The following is an 18483-nucleotide window of genomic DNA, read 5'->3' as shown; positions in this document are numbered from 1 at the left end:
GATGACCAATCAGAGCCGAGCTTCTCACTACGAGTGTGTTTTATAATAACTACCACTAGATGGCAGCAGCAACAACACGGAAAAGAATATTGGTTATTTTTCCATCCAGATATTTCTACAATATTCCGTCCTCAGGCCTTGCTCTTAATGTTATAACGAGCAAATAAGGAAAAAACAGATAGAAATCCAAAAAAATAGAAGAATACTTTTTATTATGATTACTTCAGCTACACTCCCCACTTACCCACACACAACCAAACAGAAAATAACACTTGAAAACACTGATAACACGTCACCGCACTAAGACACGATTAATATTTTAAGTTGTTCTGTCACTTTAAAACACACAAAACATCCCTCATATTCATTTCATATTTGAGGCACTTCAGATAACTATTTTAAAACTGAAGGAAACTAATGGAATACAGTACCAAAAAAACTCTCCCAAATGATTGTTTTCTATTGCACGGAGTATCATTAAAAGTAAACCCTACAACAAAGTAGCAATACAGTAAAGTCTGTTTAAATAATGCAATACTTCGAGAACTATGAATCCTAAGACTGAATGTATCGTGTCAAATGTCCAACTAGAATTCCCATGAGTCCATCCATTTCAGACCAGCCATCCGACTCTTTGGGTCGTGCGCCAGAGGACCGGTCATGCCATAGGAGAGTGGGTGGAAGAGGTAAAAACTATCAACGACAAAAAATTAAGTTACATAAAGATCAGCTGCTGTTTTTTTTTAAGATTTTGTGCTGTAATTGACTTATTTGCTTACCTGTAAACAATACCTAACAGAAGGACTATTTGACAAAGGCTCTGTAGCCAGTCTGAATAAGGTGTGCGAAAAAGTAGATCTGTGCTTTTGAACCAAATGTCTAAGGTGATTCCTGTAAAAAGGCAAAATATTATTAACATCACAAACTGAATGTATAAAAGTGTTCACAGTTCACACAAAATTTGAACTAAACCAGAAGTAAAACAGGACTAAAATAAGACCAAACCAAGTCTTCATCAGAACTAAATGGGGCTCAAACCAAAAAAACAAAAAACAAAAACAAAAAGGCTCTCAAAACATGAACCAAATCAAAATAATGTATTATAGTTTTATGCTTTCAAATTGTGTAGCTTCATAATGTAGTAGAGAGAGTAGCTATTAGGGATAAAAAGACTGGTTTTATGCTTTGGGCAATTTCAGTGGAAAAGCAGCATTTCAACAATATGATTCCTCTGCACAATTCAAAAGCATAACAAAAATCTGCATCATCAGGTTAATACTAGGGGTGTAACGATATCCAAGTCTCACGATACGGTATCATCACGGTATGAACCTCACGGTACCATATTTATTGCGATATCGTGGGAAAGCTCATGATATGGTGGAAGGGTCATGATTAGGGATGTAACAATATCCAAATCTCTCGGTTTTCTTGAAATACATCTCACGGTACGATATTTATTGCAATTTTTTGTGGACCCTGACCAAACTGTTAATATGCTACTTTTTCTTATTTAAATGCCTTGATAAGACTTAATCCAAAGAACTAAGACTTAAAACTGCTTAGAACAGTTATTACTTCTTGTAGTCTGCACTGTAATGGAGCAAAGAATCATGGCCTATGAAGTTCTCTCTGTCTTTTTTTTATTTATTTTTTTAGCTATTGTTGCACCATAACTCTTAATTTAAGTAAAGAAGTCTTGTAATTTGATATATTGTGATGGTCCTCGATATTATTGTGAGAACTCTGACGATATGATATCACGATATCTTGGTTATTGTTACATCCCTAGTTAATACAGTCACGTACAATAAAATATAGTCCTTGCTTCCATAGATTACTGGCAACATTTTATTGTTTATAATCCTAATACTGGGTTTCAGGTGGCATCACAATTTTCTATAGTCCAATAATATTTTACAGATTTTCGTTATAATACAGTGGGTTCTACAATCTCGGCAATAATAAAAAATAATAAGGTGAATTTACTTTTGGTTATTTAATGGCAAATTCAGTGTAATCTGTCTGACAACCTCCAATTTAGACAACGTGACCACATAAAAGTCTTGATTACCTGTGAGCATGCTGCTAAAGAGCATGGCAGGAAAGTAATGATGGTAGTAGAGCACACGACCCATGGCATAGAAAGGTACATAGTGTAGTACCCAGCCCAAAAGCAGCAGGCCTCCTCCACTTTTAAGAACATAGAGATGCTCTGAAACACAAATTAAAATACTGCATTAAAATACGATGATAAAGGATTATAACGGCGCCACTATAAAATGTACCTCTTCTCTTTGAGCCTAGTGAAAAGCCTCTTTGTACTGTTACCGAGGCAACTGCTACCATTAGCAGATAGAGAGCCAAACTGACCAGGTTAATCCACCAGACCACCTGTGGGACAATATTACATTACTGCCCTGGCCTGTGAAAGAAATACCTCCAACACTTGATATACATACAGGATTTCCCAGCAGGTACACGCGGTAGTCTGTATTGTTCACTCCAGAAAACCTTAAACCCTAAAAGAAGAAAATATTTAAGTATTATTGTTACTTAAAGGGCCCATATTATACTATTTTCTGATCTACAGTATGTTTTAATGTTGTTTCCTCATCAAAAACAAACCTAGAGTTGTGTTTTGTTTCATTAACGCGTTTAAACACACAAACCCTGCATATTTAGGCTGAGCTCATCTCTCTAATGGAAAACACTCTGTTCTGCTCTGTGACATGTGATATTACATGTGGTAAAACAGGAAGTGCTCCACTCTGTTCTCCATACTTCATACGCCTTCTCATATCAATTATATGGATATTTTCAGCCCTAGAATTGCCAGTCTCCACTTAACTAAAGGTAAAAGGTTAACAAAAAGTGTGAAGACTCCCAAAACCTGAACCAAATCAAAAGAGTGTATTGTAGTTTTATACTTTCAAATTGTGTAGCTTCATAATATAGTAGAGACAGTAGCTATTAGGGATTCAAAGACCGGTTTTATGCTTCGGGCAATTTTAGTGGAAGAGCAGTATTTCAACAATATGATGCATCTGCACGATTCGAAAGCATAACAAAAATCTGCACCATCAGGTTAACACAATTACATACAATAAAATATAGTCCTTGCTTCTATAGATTACTGGCAACATTTTATTGTTTATAATCCTAATACTGGGTTTCAGGTGGAATCACAACTTTCTATAGTTTGTTAACTTGAAAACTACCACTTCATAACTTCACAACGTGGAACAGAGCATTTCGAGCTTTGGAGATGTAGACAGACTATTAATAAAGGATTGCTTGGACATGTGTGACTAAAACAAAACACAACTCCAGCTGACAAGAGTAAATTTTGCATAGTATAACCTGATAGTTGATGGGCCAGTGCCAAGGTTTGGAGTTCATTTCATGGTCTTTTGGCTTTAAACCACTGTTACCCTGGGAAAAAAGTTGTGTATTTATTATACAAGTATTTAAATTGTATGAATCTGTAAATATCTTGATCTTACTCTTAACATGACAATATGGGACTCAATTAAGATCTCCAGAAAGTGTGGCTTCAGCACGGAGAGACTAATGTTGGGCACTGACAGATGAAAGTGAAGAAAAAATATGAGTTTTAAAGTTTAAAGTGAACATTAGCATTAAAAAGTTGCAGATTTTCCCTCACATTTAGAATTAACATGATCTTCAATATTCCACTGAGAACTTGGCGTCTCCTTCAGATATGGACTACATGTCACCTCCACCTGTTCCCAACCCCTGAATAAACACCATTCAAACAGTAGTCAGTATAAGCAATTTTTGATATTTAAATCAAACAAAATGATGATGACGTACCATTTTGGAAGTGTCTTGCCCGAGGAATAGAGCACACAACCAGTGGCTCGATGAAGGAGACGAATTTTGCTGCGCAGCACTTTGACCAGGTCCCCACGGCGCCCCCCTGAGACCTGGATCTGCCACAGGTCATTGCTGTCTCCAGTGCCATTCTAAAACAGGAGACGAAAATAACATTGAATCATCTATTGATAAAGAAACAGCTAGGATCATGTTAACAAATATCGATATATCGAATTGTTTAATGCGATGATACCGTATCGATATCATGGGCTGCAGTATCAAGCATTTTTTTGTGTATTTTACTAAATTATTTTGTTACAACGCTATAGTTTTGTTGCTTGTGTAGAGAAAGGAGACAATTTTATGCAGTACATCTGACATATTCACTGTTTTGATGAGTAAAATGGGCATTTTTCATATTAAATTTGCACAAGAAGTGGTTTAAAAAAGACTTTTAGTATCACAGCCATAATTTAGTCTTTATTTTTTTATATAACTGTATCAAATTGTTTTGAAATATATTGTATCAAATCGAAAGTGCACTGTATCGAGATATGTATCGTATTGTGGCCTGTGTATTGAGGTATGTATCGTATTGGCAACTTCTTAATCCAAGTGTTAACGTATAGTGAAAGACAAAAAAATATTTTACACAAATAGATAATTGGTGTAAAGGAGATGTAACAGATTTTTACTGTCTTTAAAAACATGAAAAACAGAACTACTTAATTTTAAATGGTTTGCAGCTAACATCCTAATAATTCACGGCAATGAGTTTTATAAACACGTTTCACTACAGACACCAGTCCGAGTGGAGTCTAGCTGTCATGTCTCTTCTAACAAACTAGCGTACCAGTGTTATTTCCTGGTTCGCAGCTGATAAAAACACTTCGGAATTAGATGCAGACAGAACACAGCGGTCTAATTTTAACCTTTAGAGCTGTTTTTACAATTTTTAGTAGTTTATTTGGTCATTTTGCAGCACTACAAAATAAAACAAAACAAAACATATATTGCAACACCATGGATCATGACCAAAAGGGTTTAAGTTGATGTAAAAAGTACTTATAATGCTTAACCCTATTAAAAATGACAGAATGACAATGACAATATATCTGTACAAGGGCCTTTAACCTTATTAACCCTATTAGTTGGTATTTCGAAAAAAGAATCCCCCAAAAATGCTAATGCGTTATTTTTAAGATATGTGTCATTCAAATATACGTACCATGCCATAGCCTGTAACTTGGAAGTGCTTCTTTGTTAGAGGTGCCTCATGGAGGTGACAGTGTAAACTACGAGTTGTTCTGTAAATGAAAAGAATGTGAACATAGTATTTACAGTAGTTCATTGTATTTAACTATGAATCATGGATACTTACTCTTTATGCTCAAGGCGAATAATATCACCATGACGAACCAGATCAGGTTTCTCACGACGAGCTGAAAGGAAAGCAGAAAAAACATTGAGCTCTAGAAATATTACTACTTATATTTCCATTGATAATTCAGCTATCTTACTGTTATTGTAATCATGCTTATGAACCAGCCATAAGTTGTTATAGTCTTTGTGTAAATACGCCGTCACCTAAAAAAATTCAAATATACAAATTATGAGAGAAAAAAAAAACTTGAGATTTTAGTCTACCTTTTTGTACACTCACCTGCTGCTGGCGTGCCCCCACCCCCTCTGGATATAAATGCCAGTGAGAGTGCAAGTATCCCCCCGCGATCCGAAGGTTTTTGATAGTGATGGTGGAGCCATATGCCAAGTCTGTGTCAGAAAAATAAACATATTACCATAGACTTTAAGATGTTTTCCCTTCATAAAAACAAGCAGAGTAAGAGTAAACAAAGTCTGACACTTACATTCAGGCATAGATGCGTTGTGCAGATTGTTCCCAATGAGACGGGACTGAAAAGCTGAGCTGAAGAAACCATCCCCGGGTCCACTGGTAAAAGAGATCAAAGAATTATTTTACTATTACATGAATGGAGCTCCACAGTCTCGCCAACTCCGAAGTCCACCCTGGTCTCGGAAGCAAAATTTCCATTCATTTTTCCAATAGACTTTTTAGAAAATTCAAATATTAAGAGTTCAAAGGCACTGCAGAAGCTAAGCAGCTATGTGGTGACTAATAACCATAACACAACTGTTTTAAGTCTCAAAAGCATGATCAAATTAGTCGTCTTGTGTTCATTAGCCACCACGTAGCTGATTATGCTGCAGCAAGCTTTCAAACTTTAAGTATTATTATTATTACCTCCACCAAGGAGGTTATGTTTTTTGCCGGCGTTTGTCTGTTTGTTTGTTTGTCTGTTAGCAACATAACTCAAAAAGTTATGTACCGATTTTGATGAAATTTTCAGGATTTGTTGGAAATGTGAAAAGGAAGAACTGATTTCATTTTGGGGGTGATCCGGAAGAAATCCTGGATTCTGGATCACTTCAAAATTTTAGTTAACATTGTGGTAAATGGGGCCAAAAATTTTGTTTCTCAATATCTCGGTTAATTATTGACCAAACCCCATGAAATTTGACTCGGGGATGGACAATGGGATCCTCTTTCATATTCCAAAGGCTGATCCGGATCTGATCCAGAAGACTGATTTTATCGCAATTTATATAAAAAATGGGGGTAGTCCTTGGCGGAGGTCTGCGCTCTCTGAGTGCTTTTCTAGTTTTTTTTTTTTTTCAAAAAGTCTGACGGAAAAATGAATGGGAAATTTACTTCTAGAACTGGGGTGTGGCCGGTCACTGTTGAGCTCCATTGTCATTTATCTTTGACGAGAACAGTTCTGCAAACAATCCTTACCTTTTATTCAAAACAACAAAGTGAACTGCAAATATTGTAACGTAAAGAAAAAGGGGCAGCAGAATGAGACCAAACACACGAGCTGCAAAGTGCTTTGTGATGTCGACCTGCAACAGAAAATATATTTAATTCGCATTTTTACAGGATTTTATATTTGCTTTATGAATAATAAATAATGATGAAAGTTACCAAGGATAAATTCAAGTCTCCAAATAGTCTCCACAGGTCAGACACTGTGTTAAACCCCACCAGTGTGATGACAAACAGACCAACAAATTTCACTCCTAAAGCTCCGGCTAGACTAACCCCAGTGAGTACCAGCCACAGCCACCAGGAAGCAGAGAACGCACTGAAGAAAAGAAAAAACAAAACAATGTCTAGAAGTAAAAGCTACATTTAAATGAAAAAAAAAATCTTATCTTACCAGTGTGCCTGCTGATGAAACTTGACCATACTTAGCACAGCTGCCATAATGAAAAACATGAGGATAGGGTCCAGTAAAATGTACTGAGAGATAGTGATGCAGCCAGTGTCTGTCAGAGTAAAAGCATGTGTGAAATATATTTACGAAGCAGAAAATACACGCAAAAATGTGCCAAAAACAAATGACCAACCAAATAATAGTAATGACGCAGCGATGAGAGCAGCCGTCTGGGAGCGGGACAGTTCCAGCACAATGAGGTAGGCAAAGATTGGGAGAAACGAGCCGAGGAGAGCACAGAACTGTGGGAATATTTATACACAGAAATCAAGAATTTAACTTCTAACTATTTAATTTGTCTGCTGGAGGGTCTGCTACGTGCTTTTCTCCATGGAGATGTGATTGCTTTGATTTTCCATTATATAGCTTTAAATCTATCTTATATTTATTTGATAACATATTTTTTATAAAAAATAAATAAATAAAAACACCTTTTGAAAAACATTCTTACTGTGGGCGGGGTCACCTTTCCACAGATCTGATCTGTAACTTGACCTAGTGGTGTCAACTGCTTGCATTCATACTATACTCCCTACAACTGTGCAACGACTCACCCTTATGTAACAGAAAACACTATGTCCTGTCAATAATCATGCCATTGTTGCACTGTTTTCCTATGACCTCTTAGGCTGACACCACCTAGCGCCTCCGCTCAATTCCATTTCTCTCCAGTGACTACGTCAGGAATCAGAACACACTAGATGGTTCGCAAAAACTCCGGAAGTGCGAGTCTGGGCACCAGCCAATCAGTGAAGAGCTGTACATTCTGTGTTGGCAATGATTCTCGAGATCAAGGATTTAAAGCCGGAATAAATAGAATGTTTGGTGAATTTTATCAAGGTGAAAGACGTTATTGTCCTTCTTCCTACGGGATTTGGAAAAAGCTTAATATAGCAGTTAGCCCTGTTCGCGGCACATTATATACGTCACGATCAAATAGCAGAGACTGGTTAAATGAAAAAAAGTACCTGCCTACTGTCGAGCAAACGAATTCTAATCTATCTGCGAGGTCAGATGGTTTCTACAAAGCGAAACCGGCTGATGAATCAGGCTAATGACCTCTTGTATGCAGCTGAGATTTATCATTTATTACTTATTTTTTCTATTTTATTTTGATTTGTACACATACATTTATATAATTAGGTCTACTTATTTAGAATTTACTATTACCATTTATATTTTTTACTCTTTGTCATTATAATATATTGTGATGTATGAGCTACTGTGTCCAAATAATTTCCCTTGTGCATCAATAAAGTCTGTCTAAGTCTAGACTGATAAATTTAATGTGTAATCTGTGGTACATTTTAGGCAAAGCCATCTCTATCTCCATGTAAACAAGCAAGCAGCAATTCCTCGACCAGAAAAGTTACAAAGTAAACCTTTAAGATGAATATGTATTGTAATAGTATTGTTAAAAACATGATGCCATATGATAATGTGAGAATTATTAATAGTTTAAAACATTTGAGCCCCTTCACTCAACCAAACTTACCCCTCTCATTCCCCAGTAGTTGTGGTGCTCATATCGATCTCCTGGTTTCACAAATGGAAACGAACCATCATATCCAGTCATGTAGCCAGCAAGACCTATTAACATCTGTAAAATACAAGTATTAACAGCAACCTGCTATGAAAACAAACACATAAACGATTATAAATGTGCATATTTCCTTGTACCTTCCCAAGAGGAGGATGCACATCAAAGAAGAAAGTCCTGTTGATGTAGTAGCTTCCCATTTTGCCAAAGTGTGTCTCATCCCAGCTGGAAAACAGATAATGATGACGATGATGATACCTAGAATTATACATTTGTAGTTTTTAAAGTTCATACAGTGTAATAATCTGACTGACCACACGTGCGGAGGCTCCAAGATCTTGTACATGCGTGTGGAAAAGGAGATGCCCGCCACCATAGGAAGAAGGACTTTGCTGGATGTCTGACCTCTGTACAGGTCTGAGCACCCACCGGAGATCCCATTTGAGGACAGGGTGTCATCTCGTGTTTTGAAGTGTGTGGCTGGGTTTTGTTTTAAGATGGTTGTGTGTTTCCGAAGTCGCAGTGATGTATTGTCCATTTGATTTTTGCTCAGAGTGGTACATTCTTCTGCCATTGGAGACAATCTTCTTTATGGAATGTTCAGATCCTCCTCCAGCCAAGACGAGGGTTACTTTGGTGCTGACAAACGTGAAAAATATAAAGGTTACTTAAAGATGCACCATGTTACTCATGGTCTGCCACCAGCTTGTTTTTATGGAGTTGTTACACTGTAAATTTCTCTGATCTGGCCAAGATTTTAAAACTGACTGGACATCAGGTTATTCATCTTGTTTTCCAAATTATTATCTACTTACTAGTTCTGAGACTGCTCAATTCTAGTGTAAAGGTAGTTTATTTTAAGATAACTTGTTAAGTAAAATTATCTTGCTGCATGGACAGATAATTTCACTACTTTTATTTCATTTTCTGATAGATTTAAGTATTTATATCTTAAAATTTAGTCAAGCCTGGTGTGTTCCACAGTATAGCAGTAAACATACTCAATTACAATTGTTTCATTGCTGCAAAAATAACGCACTGACACGTGGCCTGGTGATGTCACATATTTATTTCCATGGAGATGAATAATGCCACACTGTGGAACATAGCATGCAGAGCTGTATCATCTCCATAAGGCAATACAGGTCGCATAGTCTTCACCAGAAAGCGTAACAATGCAAAAGAAACGAAAACTACACATTGTGCATTAAAACGAGCTAATGTTTAAAATGTTGTCATTGCAGTCATCACTGACGTTTGAGCTGGATTTTAATGGGCAACAGTGACGCACACAAACCTACACACGCAAGGTAAGTAAACAAAATCCGTGATACAAACGTGTAGATTTACTAAGATCACATGCATCTATCCATACAGGTCCAGATCCCACGGCTGAAATACCTTCATTAGCAGCAACACAGCGGCGGCATGAGTGGACTGGACACAAGCAGAAGTGGACGACAGAGTACAACAACGCGAGGGGGTTTCTGGGAGCTGTAGGCCAGAGCACAGAGGAGCAAAGGCGAGGTCCGTGAAAAGGAACACAAATCCCCAGAATCCCGTTGGAGAAAAACATGGACGCTATGGAAAAATGAGCGTGAGTGTGAAGTTTATTCTTATCCACTAGAGGGCGGCGGTAGTATATCTAAAATACAATAAGTCTAACATCATGTAACAATGTCCTAGTTTAGTACATAAAATTAATTACGATGCATGCTAATAAACTATAAGACATGAAGCTATTCAGGGTAACAACCCTCTGCTGAACATGCACAGCATCCATATGGATTCTTTTGAACATGATGTCTCAAAATAATTTCCACAACATTTAAGCATATCTTTTTTTATTTTGATGACTGAAAAAACATGACAGTCAACAGGTAAACAAAATTAAAGAGCATATTTTGACCATAGATTTACCACTAAAATGAGACTTAAAATGCAATGTTAATGAGTTGAAACATGTACTTTTATAAAAGACTGCTGATATAATATATGTATGTTAATCTGTTGGTGCAATGTCCAAAGGTATCACAGGATGTCACACTTGAGTATGAAATACCCACATCTAAAGAGAGGATGGGTGACAGATACATTCATGATGGAGTGGAAATGCTCAATCACTAATCATTAGTCCCAATGCTGTGCTGCACACCTGTGCTTGCATTTCAAAGTCTTTCAAAAGGCAAAAGTTTGTCAAACAGTGCTGTCACTTCCAAAAATATATTTCATTGTCTGCTCCACAGGGCAGGATACATCTTCTGGTACAGTGTCAGCCACTCCCCTCACACTACAGATACATTTGTACAAACATGTATACATCTACATATATGTTATGTATGATAACAAAATACTGGTTGAACTATAATGCATTACAAGAATATGTAACAAAAATAATACATAGTGCTACAACTGTACAAAAATTATCAAACCTTTTTCTGTGATTAGAAATGCACAAATAGAAATGGGCTGGTATGATCCAAATGTGTTTTACTGCAGTGAAAACTGAAACAAGTGCATGGAAACATGGGAATACTGCAAAGATTGATTTCTTTATAGAAAAATACTGAAAAAGATAAATACATGGACCAGATGAGTACTCACTCAGTTTGCCTTGAGTCACACAAAAACATAATTTAGACCATAATACATTTACAATCTTTTAGTCACACACCACGAAAGGAAGTGTCTTCTGTGTTCATTGTCCAGATGTGCATATGTCTTACAGGCAACTGTGGCATCACTTTACATTTATTGGCCCTTGTATTAACTTGATCATTCACTTTATAAATATTATACTGTATTTATAATGACTCTGGAGCTGTATTGGCTGGGCTCTTCCACAATACATTTACCTCAGTTCGGTACAGATACAATACATTTGAAATGTTGTGGTCAGAAAAGAGGTGTAACGTATGCCATCTGAAATCTTAGTTTGCAGAGGCCCGTCAGAACAAAATAATAAATAAGCAGGCAAAGAACAGGAAACATTGTCAATATGGTGACCTAGAGTTGTAGAAAACAGACAGTCCACAGAATCCCTTTAAGGCAATAGAAATGTGACGAAGCCTAGCGCACGTGAAACTTTCAGTGTTAAGTTTAGTTTAACCAGAGTGCTATTCATGTGTGTGCTATGAAGGGGAGGCGGTTAGGGATGTCTCTGCATTGCTGTAGTTTAGTGCTGTATAGTCTCTGAAGCAGCAGAAGGCCCTCCTCAGTCACTGTCTTTCCTCTTGTCTGTGGCTGTGGGTCTCGCGGGGATGGCGGGGATACATTTGTGGGGTTGGGCAGACGCCACGAAGCCGGGCAGACAGGTGCACTTGTACGAGCCCTCAGTGTTGGAGCACAGTCCGTTCTGGCACAGAGGCACCTTGTCGCTGATGTCCTCACACTCGTTTATGTCTGCGCAGAAACAGAGTTGGTCAGAACAGCTGTCTGGACATCTGTCACGCTGACCTTATGTATTCTGGCGGATATGTGCCCTTAGATAACCTTAAATCACGAGTATAATCAGACCATGGTTGTTGTTGTTTTGTATAAACTTTGAGAATTCAAAAAGCACTTGTGGCCTTGTCTTGCGGGCCAGCAGCCTTTCCATAACAAACACTTTTATTGGTACTACTTTTTATATCTCATCCATTTACTTAAATTGCAGATGCCGTCATTTTGCGTGTTAGCTGGCTACAATCTCACCATCTGAATTTGCGACCGACCTGAATTGTGCTAAATGAGATCCATAAGCATAAAGTCAAATATTCTGTTTCTGTTTTGGCCTTGGAGAGAATTATCTTTGGCTTTTACAGCATGGGAGGTCTGATTGTCATTTTATAAGAGTGTATCTGCAATGGCCTCCTCTTTGTTTATATCATGTTCGGCTGACGAAAATGCTGGTGGTGATATTTTTACAAGCAGGCATGGCATGGCCCGCACAGCTCCCACATGTTTCCATAGTCAGATTTTTGGGGGGAACCGTCTGACCTCGAAGCTGATAAGTCGTGTTCCAACAGACTATTGTAATCATAGCATTTCATTATGACAGAGAGTCTCACGTTCCTACAAAACAAACAACACACTTAAAGACATTACAGCTTTAGTAATTGACCGATGGCTCTAATTCAAGGCCTTCGTTCCTTGGCAGATCTGAAGGAGGTAAACTCTGGCCAAAAGTTAAGTTAGTGGTTTTGAGGAGTTACATTGCTTTCATTAGTTTCCAATAAAACATAGTCTAATGCAAGGATGTTAAGCCCTGCCCTGAGCCGGATGATTTAGTGTGTTAGAACTCCATTGGCCAACGCACTAAAAACCACAGCAAAGAGTTCACTGTGGTTGATCTAAAAGTCATGTAAGATCAAGTAAAAGCAAATCATTTCTGAGGGCTGTAACTGATTTTGCACTGGACCGTTTGTGAGAACTCACCAATACAAGCCATCTTGTTCAAGTCAAGTTCATAACCGTCAAAGCAGTCGCAGGTGTAGCCTTCCCTCACCCGGACACAGCGGCCATTTTCACAGCCGTTTAAAACACCACATTCTTCTGCCCTGAGTCCTTCAAAACCTTCATACCGCTCTGTAGAAAAACATCATAGGATTTGTTAATATTCAATAACTAAACTGTGTACATGCTGTTTGTATAGTATTATCTACTGTTCCTAGTGCTTTTTTGGGGTGAAGTGCTTGGTGACATCACACAAGACTGTCCTAATTACAGTCAGGTGTAGGGGGCGGCGTTTGAAGTGTACCTGTACCTCCAATCACCCAATTCCTTATTCCCCTGTACCAGTTCATCAGTTCTATTTGAAATGTGGCTGTGGATGGAGAGCCTCAAGCAAATGCATAAGCCAATTAAAAGGTTTTCAAAATGTGACTTTTTGTATAATTGGTTTCAGTCTTGTTTAAAAATGTGTTTAAAATTAAGTTGGACTGGAACATTTCAAGAACAAAACTGGATACGTTGGCACCACTTCTGCATTTTAATAAACTGGTGATAAACATTTATAACCACACTTGCACCTGTTTTAATGTTTTAAATTGACATATGCAGTTTGTTTTATTTGTATTGACAGGGTGCTCAGGAAAAAGAGTCTGGTACTCTCATTCGGCTCTCCCTGTATAAATAAAAGAAAATGTAATATTTATGCATGAAGAAGATGCTCACCAGTAAAGTCCACTGGTCTTGGCGGTTGCTCTCTGGGCCGGTGAACTGGAACCCTGACCGGAGGCTGTCTGGCGCTGTAGTCGTTGTCATTGAAGAGAGGAACGCTATCAGGTACTTCAAATGTACCTGGCAGGTTTCCGTAGTTGTCCCAGTACGGTGGTATGAAAGGCTCTGTATCATCGTCTGGTCCGTCTACCCCATATTCATAACCAGGGCGCTCTCTCAGACTGTCGGAACCTCCTCTCCGCGGCAGGTTGCACATTATGGCGTAGTCCTCTAAATACACAAGACACATCGGTTTGAATCAGTTGTGGTGAGGGAGGAGGGCCGGGGTTCACATAACTCTAAGAGACATTCACTATTTCACTAAGAAATATTCAAACAATCCAGAAATCCACATACACTGAACCTTATTACCATTTGTTATGAATTGGCTCCACAAACATAAAGTCCTTTCAACTGACACTATCACATTTTTGGTGTTGAATAATGGCACCACTAGTTCCCTTTGGTTATTTATGCTAACAGAGAAGACGTTGAACTTTGTGCCAGTTTTTGTTTCACATTGATAGACTCCATAATTACAGAGATATTGGCCATGAACCAGGTCAACAAATCTGCAATCAGACATTTAAACAGAAAATTCCAGCAAAGAATCCTGACCTGCCCCCTGTACTGAAGGAATTTTAGTATTTTGTGATGTCATGTGAACATAACCTACTAAGGAATAGACTCAATACTGATGTCGATACCTCAGTGATAATGAGAAACACTGAAAGCCATTTTCAACATTAAATCATAGTACTTTCTTTTATATTACCATGTGGCCTTACAGCTGTGCAATCACTCAGTCGTCCAGGTAGATGCCATAGTGGTCCTTGAGCGTATACTAGTCTATGTGAACTTGCTCTGATACAGCTCAAGATCATTCTAAAGCTATTCAGGAAAAGTTCATTTCTGTCCTGTAAAAGTGACTTTTTTAGTATGGAGATTTGTTCAAATGTATCTAGTTTCGATACTAGTTTTAGTACCGGTTAATATCTGGTTTTCGATACTTTTGACAACTCTATGACAAGTAGTTCTTACCGGAGTCTTTCCTGGGGCAGAAGGCACACTGCCCACTCCAGGCCACCCCGTGCAGGCAGCAGCACTCGGTGTACGTGGTCCTCTGTCCCTGCAGCGGTTCTGAGCACACGTTGTCTCCTTCCAAACGTTGCCAGCAGATGTCCATGTGCACGTCATGGTCAGGCTCAGCAATTTCTACAACAAAACACTTACATCATTATATCAAACTGCTGAGTAAAATAACAATCACATATTTTTCTCATATTGATCAGAATTTTGTATTAGATTTTGTCTTATTAAATACAAATAAATTCAATCAATATTCATTTCCTGAAAATAAACAAGACAGGCTTTTAATAATGACCTCTGCTCCAAACCACATGCTTTTACTGACAGGATTGGCTGTAGACCTCCATTAAAAAGTCCCAAGCTGATCATTGACAATTAGTGATGACCAAACCTCTGTTAAAATTTGATTAATTGTACAACCCTACTGCCAAGCATGACCAGAACTGGGACTCATATGTAGAGCAGAAGTGACTCAACTTGTTCTATTTGTTTACTTTTATTTATAAATATGTGTTAGTGTGTGCAGCTAACCTGTGGTGTTGAGGCTTATACAGCGGCGCCGCGTGTTGTCGAGCACTAATGGAGGACTACAAAAACAGTTGAAAGAGCCGGCAGTGTTGACACATACTCCGTCCACACACGCATTTCCCAGCTCGCACTCATCATAATCTGCACAAATATTACAACATAAACATTCATATTTCATTGTGTTTGGGGAAAATGTTATTGGAGCTCGGGGGGCCTTTCCTTACCCACACACTCCAGGCGGATGTTGTCGTAGTAGAAGCCGGAGCGACAGTAGCAGGTATAGCTTGAAAACAGATTGGAGCACTGTCCGTTCTTACAGATGTCTGGTCCAAACATTTCACATTCGTTGGCATCTGTTTGACAAGAGTTTAACGTACAGTCATGTTTAAAGTCTGTGCAAAGAATAGAAGTGCTGATGTACAGTTTATGTGCAAAGAAGGCAGTAGTTTCCTAAATGTACATCAGAGAGAAGTGATGAGTACCTATATAGGAGCGCTGGTCTCCCAGAGCTTGTAAGTTTGAGGCTGGCACAGATAACAGTCCGTTGCCATGAGGGCACAGCTGGTTATAGTCATCTGAAAAAAAAAGGGCCATGTCAGGGAGAGCGACGATAATAGCTCCACATTTGATAAATTATGACTAAACTACTTCTTCTATTACACTATCGCTCTGTATTGTCGGTTATGATACCTTTAACTTGTAATTTACTAGGTAAATAATACAAGTCTATGTCATACCTCTCCCCAGGACTGGGCAGGCGTGGATCTCACAGTTGTCCCCCCAGCCTGCTCCCACCGTGCAGCAGCACTCCTGTTTGGTCACGTTTCGGGACAACACATTATCACAAAAGTTGGCATCATTCAGATTGTAGTAGCACTCTTTCCTCTCTTCAGATGCAGAAACAGAAGGAGGAAGAGGAGCAGCAGGTGTGACCACCATATCATCTGTAAGAAATAGCAAGAAGTTACAGTGGGATAGTGGTCATATAACAAGATGTTATTATAATTTTTTTTTATTTTTACTAATAAAAACATTAATTGTATATAGTTGCTGACTCCATGGTAGTGGTTACTGGTTACAGTGGGTGCATGCCTTGAGCAGGTAGTGCCTTGGCTATGGCACTGCTGAGTGCGCTCATTCACCCAGAGGCATGGGCTCAGGCATCTCACCCTTAAGCTGCTGGCTTAGCCAAATGGAAACACTGGCATGTGAGTCAACACACCATTCACTCTCACATGATTGATTAACACACGTCAAAAGCAAACAGTGGAATGTGGCAAAAAGCTACACAAAGGCATAGCTGGGGTTTAGTGGCCAGGCAGAAGGAAAAACATCCCCAGTGAGGGAGCGCCGCTTAATAATGTAAATAGACCCAATTTGTGTACACATACATACGCCTATCGCACAGCACACATTGTGGGGTTCCATGAATGAATATCTCTGTAACAAACGCTTACATTCTCATGGGCACCTAATACGACACAAAGGATGGGCTAATGGTGTCCACTAAGTGCCTACTGGTACACCTTCTGTGTTTGTCTTACTGGAAATAGGTTTATGCACCCGGGGGCTATTTGGCAAGCTCCAATACAGTATTCACTTTATTATTATCCTGAAGGATTAGGCCAATTTTTGGAGGCAGTCCACCCAGTCATAGCATCAGCCTGGAATGGAAACAGCCAGGTCAAGAGATCCCCTGGACAAAGGTGGGGTTTAGCCGTATCCACCTCGTCACCCTCAGTGTTTGCATAATGACAGACGGCTCATTAAATCAGGGAAAACTGGGTGTCGGAGCGGCGGAACGGACGGCGGCCGTGATTCCCGGGCTCTTACCGACAGGGCGGCACTGGCTGCTTTTGGGATCAAATTCCTCATTGGCGTTGGGGCAGAAGCACAGGAAGCTGCCGTCGTGGTTCTCACAGAGGGCCTCCCCACACAACGCCTCGCTCATCTCACATTCGTTCACATCTGAGAAAGAAGGGATAGCAGGGGGTCAGGGCAATACCAGGCACGTACATGAACACAGAGGTCAGGGAGAGGTCACAATTCCATGGCAACAGGTGACAACCAAATGACCTCCAAATTAGCACCAAAGAGGCGTGAAATTAGGTGGTAATAAAATTTATGGTAAATGCTTAACTGACACTAGCACTGTCCTCACACATGACTATGGCTATTTTATCTTTGTATCTCATAAGGTAATAGTGTTATGATGAAAAAAACCCAAAAAACTCAAGATTAAACTGTTCAGGAAAGGTCAAATTTTATCTAGTTGTGATTTTTTTCTTTCCAGTATTGATACTTGCTTCAGTGAGTATGGTCAACATTACTGCTAAGTAGGACAATTATTACTTATTGCTGAGTCCTACAATAACACAAACAGGACTTGAACACACTGATAATAGCCAGTGTATATAAACGTTAGTAATAGCCTGTGGAGGTGAGCATGTATTGTCAGCAGGCACCTACCCACACATCTGGTCATGTCTCCAGGGGGGTTGGTGTAGCCTCGGTCACACTGGCAGTGGAAGGAGCCGTCCGTGTTCTCGCACACGCCGCTGTTCCCACAGATGGTTTCATTGAGGCACTCGTCGATATCTGCAGAAATAAAATATGTTCATAAGAGGTGAATGTCATCATAACAGTTACGCTAAGCTGCTTAGGAAACGCACAATTCCACTTCCAAAACCAACAACTCGATAATTGTGACTCCACTAAAACAACACAATGCACTCATAGCAAAACATGAGAAGCAAGATATTAGGAAACACATTGTATTAATATTATTTCAATCATTATTAAATTGATTCATTATGGGATTTGCAATGTTAAGCCTATACACTACATTAAGTACGGAAAATCAGAAACTAATCAATACTAAAAAAATTCACATCAAAAAACAGAAATGAACCTTTCCTGAACAGCTTTAGAATGATCTTGATCTGTACCAGAACATTTATAAGACCACATAAACTAGTATACGCCCATAGA

The 18483-nt window shown here is 38.9% G+C and overlaps 2 protein-coding genes across 2 annotated transcripts in view; both read right to left on the bottom strand.

The window, feature by feature from the left end:
- Nucleotides 1–230: 230 nt before the first annotated feature.
- pomt2 (protein-O-mannosyltransferase 2) lies at nt 231–10214 on the bottom strand. Its single transcript, XM_020919767.2, has 22 exons — nt 10078–10214; nt 8991–9315; nt 8817–8901; nt 8632–8736; nt 7270–7378; nt 7080–7188; nt 6845–7004; nt 6656–6762; nt 5709–5791; nt 5504–5613; nt 5361–5427; nt 5222–5282; nt 5069–5147; nt 3838–3989; nt 3668–3759; nt 3507–3583; nt 3364–3435; nt 2463–2522; nt 2289–2394; nt 2075–2215; nt 780–891; nt 231–693 (listed from the first exon to the last, which is right to left on the bottom strand). Exons 2-22 carry the CDS (start codon nt 9248–9250, stop codon nt 588–590), a joined length of 2253 nt encoding a protein of 750 aa, XP_020775426.1. The 5' UTR covers nt 9251–9315; nt 10078–10214; the 3' UTR covers nt 231–587.
- Nucleotides 10215–10503: 289 nt separating this feature from the next.
- The window catches only part of LOC110155442 (latent-transforming growth factor beta-binding protein 2), an 85746-nt gene continuing 77766 nt past the window's right edge, over nt 10504–18483 (bottom strand). The window contains exons 31-40 of the mRNA XM_055156850.1: nt 17962–18090; nt 17326–17460; nt 16230–16436; nt 15975–16067; nt 15717–15845; nt 15496–15633; nt 14917–15090; nt 13831–14106; nt 13093–13242; nt 10504–12078 (exon numbers count right to left, since the gene is read on the bottom strand). Coding sequence (XP_055012825.1) covers nt 11891–12078; nt 13093–13242; nt 13831–14106; nt 14917–15090; nt 15496–15633; nt 15717–15845; nt 15975–16067; nt 16230–16436; nt 17326–17460; nt 17962–18090 — 1619 coding nt within the window. The 3' untranslated portion in view covers nt 10504–11890. The remainder of the gene's footprint in view (nt 12079–13092; nt 13243–13830; nt 14107–14916; nt 15091–15495; nt 15634–15716; nt 15846–15974; nt 16068–16229; nt 16437–17325; nt 17461–17961; nt 18091–18483) is intronic.

Source organism: Boleophthalmus pectinirostris, unplaced genomic scaffold (assembly GCF_026225935.1).
Source record: "Boleophthalmus pectinirostris isolate CB_2022bp ecotype Guang Dong unplaced genomic scaffold, ASM2622593v1 HiC_scaffold_10, whole genome shotgun sequence".
NCBI classification, from domain to species: Eukaryota; Metazoa; Chordata; class Actinopteri; order Gobiiformes; family Gobiidae; genus Boleophthalmus; species Boleophthalmus pectinirostris.
Note: the sequence above shows the minus strand (reverse complement) of the source record. Positions and strands in the feature narration are given on the sequence as shown.

What these genes read in the sequence shown, in the direction of transcription:
- pomt2 (XM_020919767.2), bottom strand. Translation starts at nt 9,250, where the DNA reads ATGGCAGAAGAATGTACCACTCTGAGCAAAAATCAAATGGACAATACA. An exon ending in TGCGTCATTACTATTATTTG is followed by an intron (nt 7,189 to 7,269) that starts GTTGGTCATTTG and finishes TTACTCTGACAG; the next exon opens with ACACTGGCTGCATCACTATC. An exon ending in ATTCGCCTTGAGCATAAAGA is followed by an intron (nt 5,148 to 5,221) that starts GTAAGTATCCAT and finishes TTTCATTTACAG; the next exon opens with AACAACTCGTAGTTTACACT.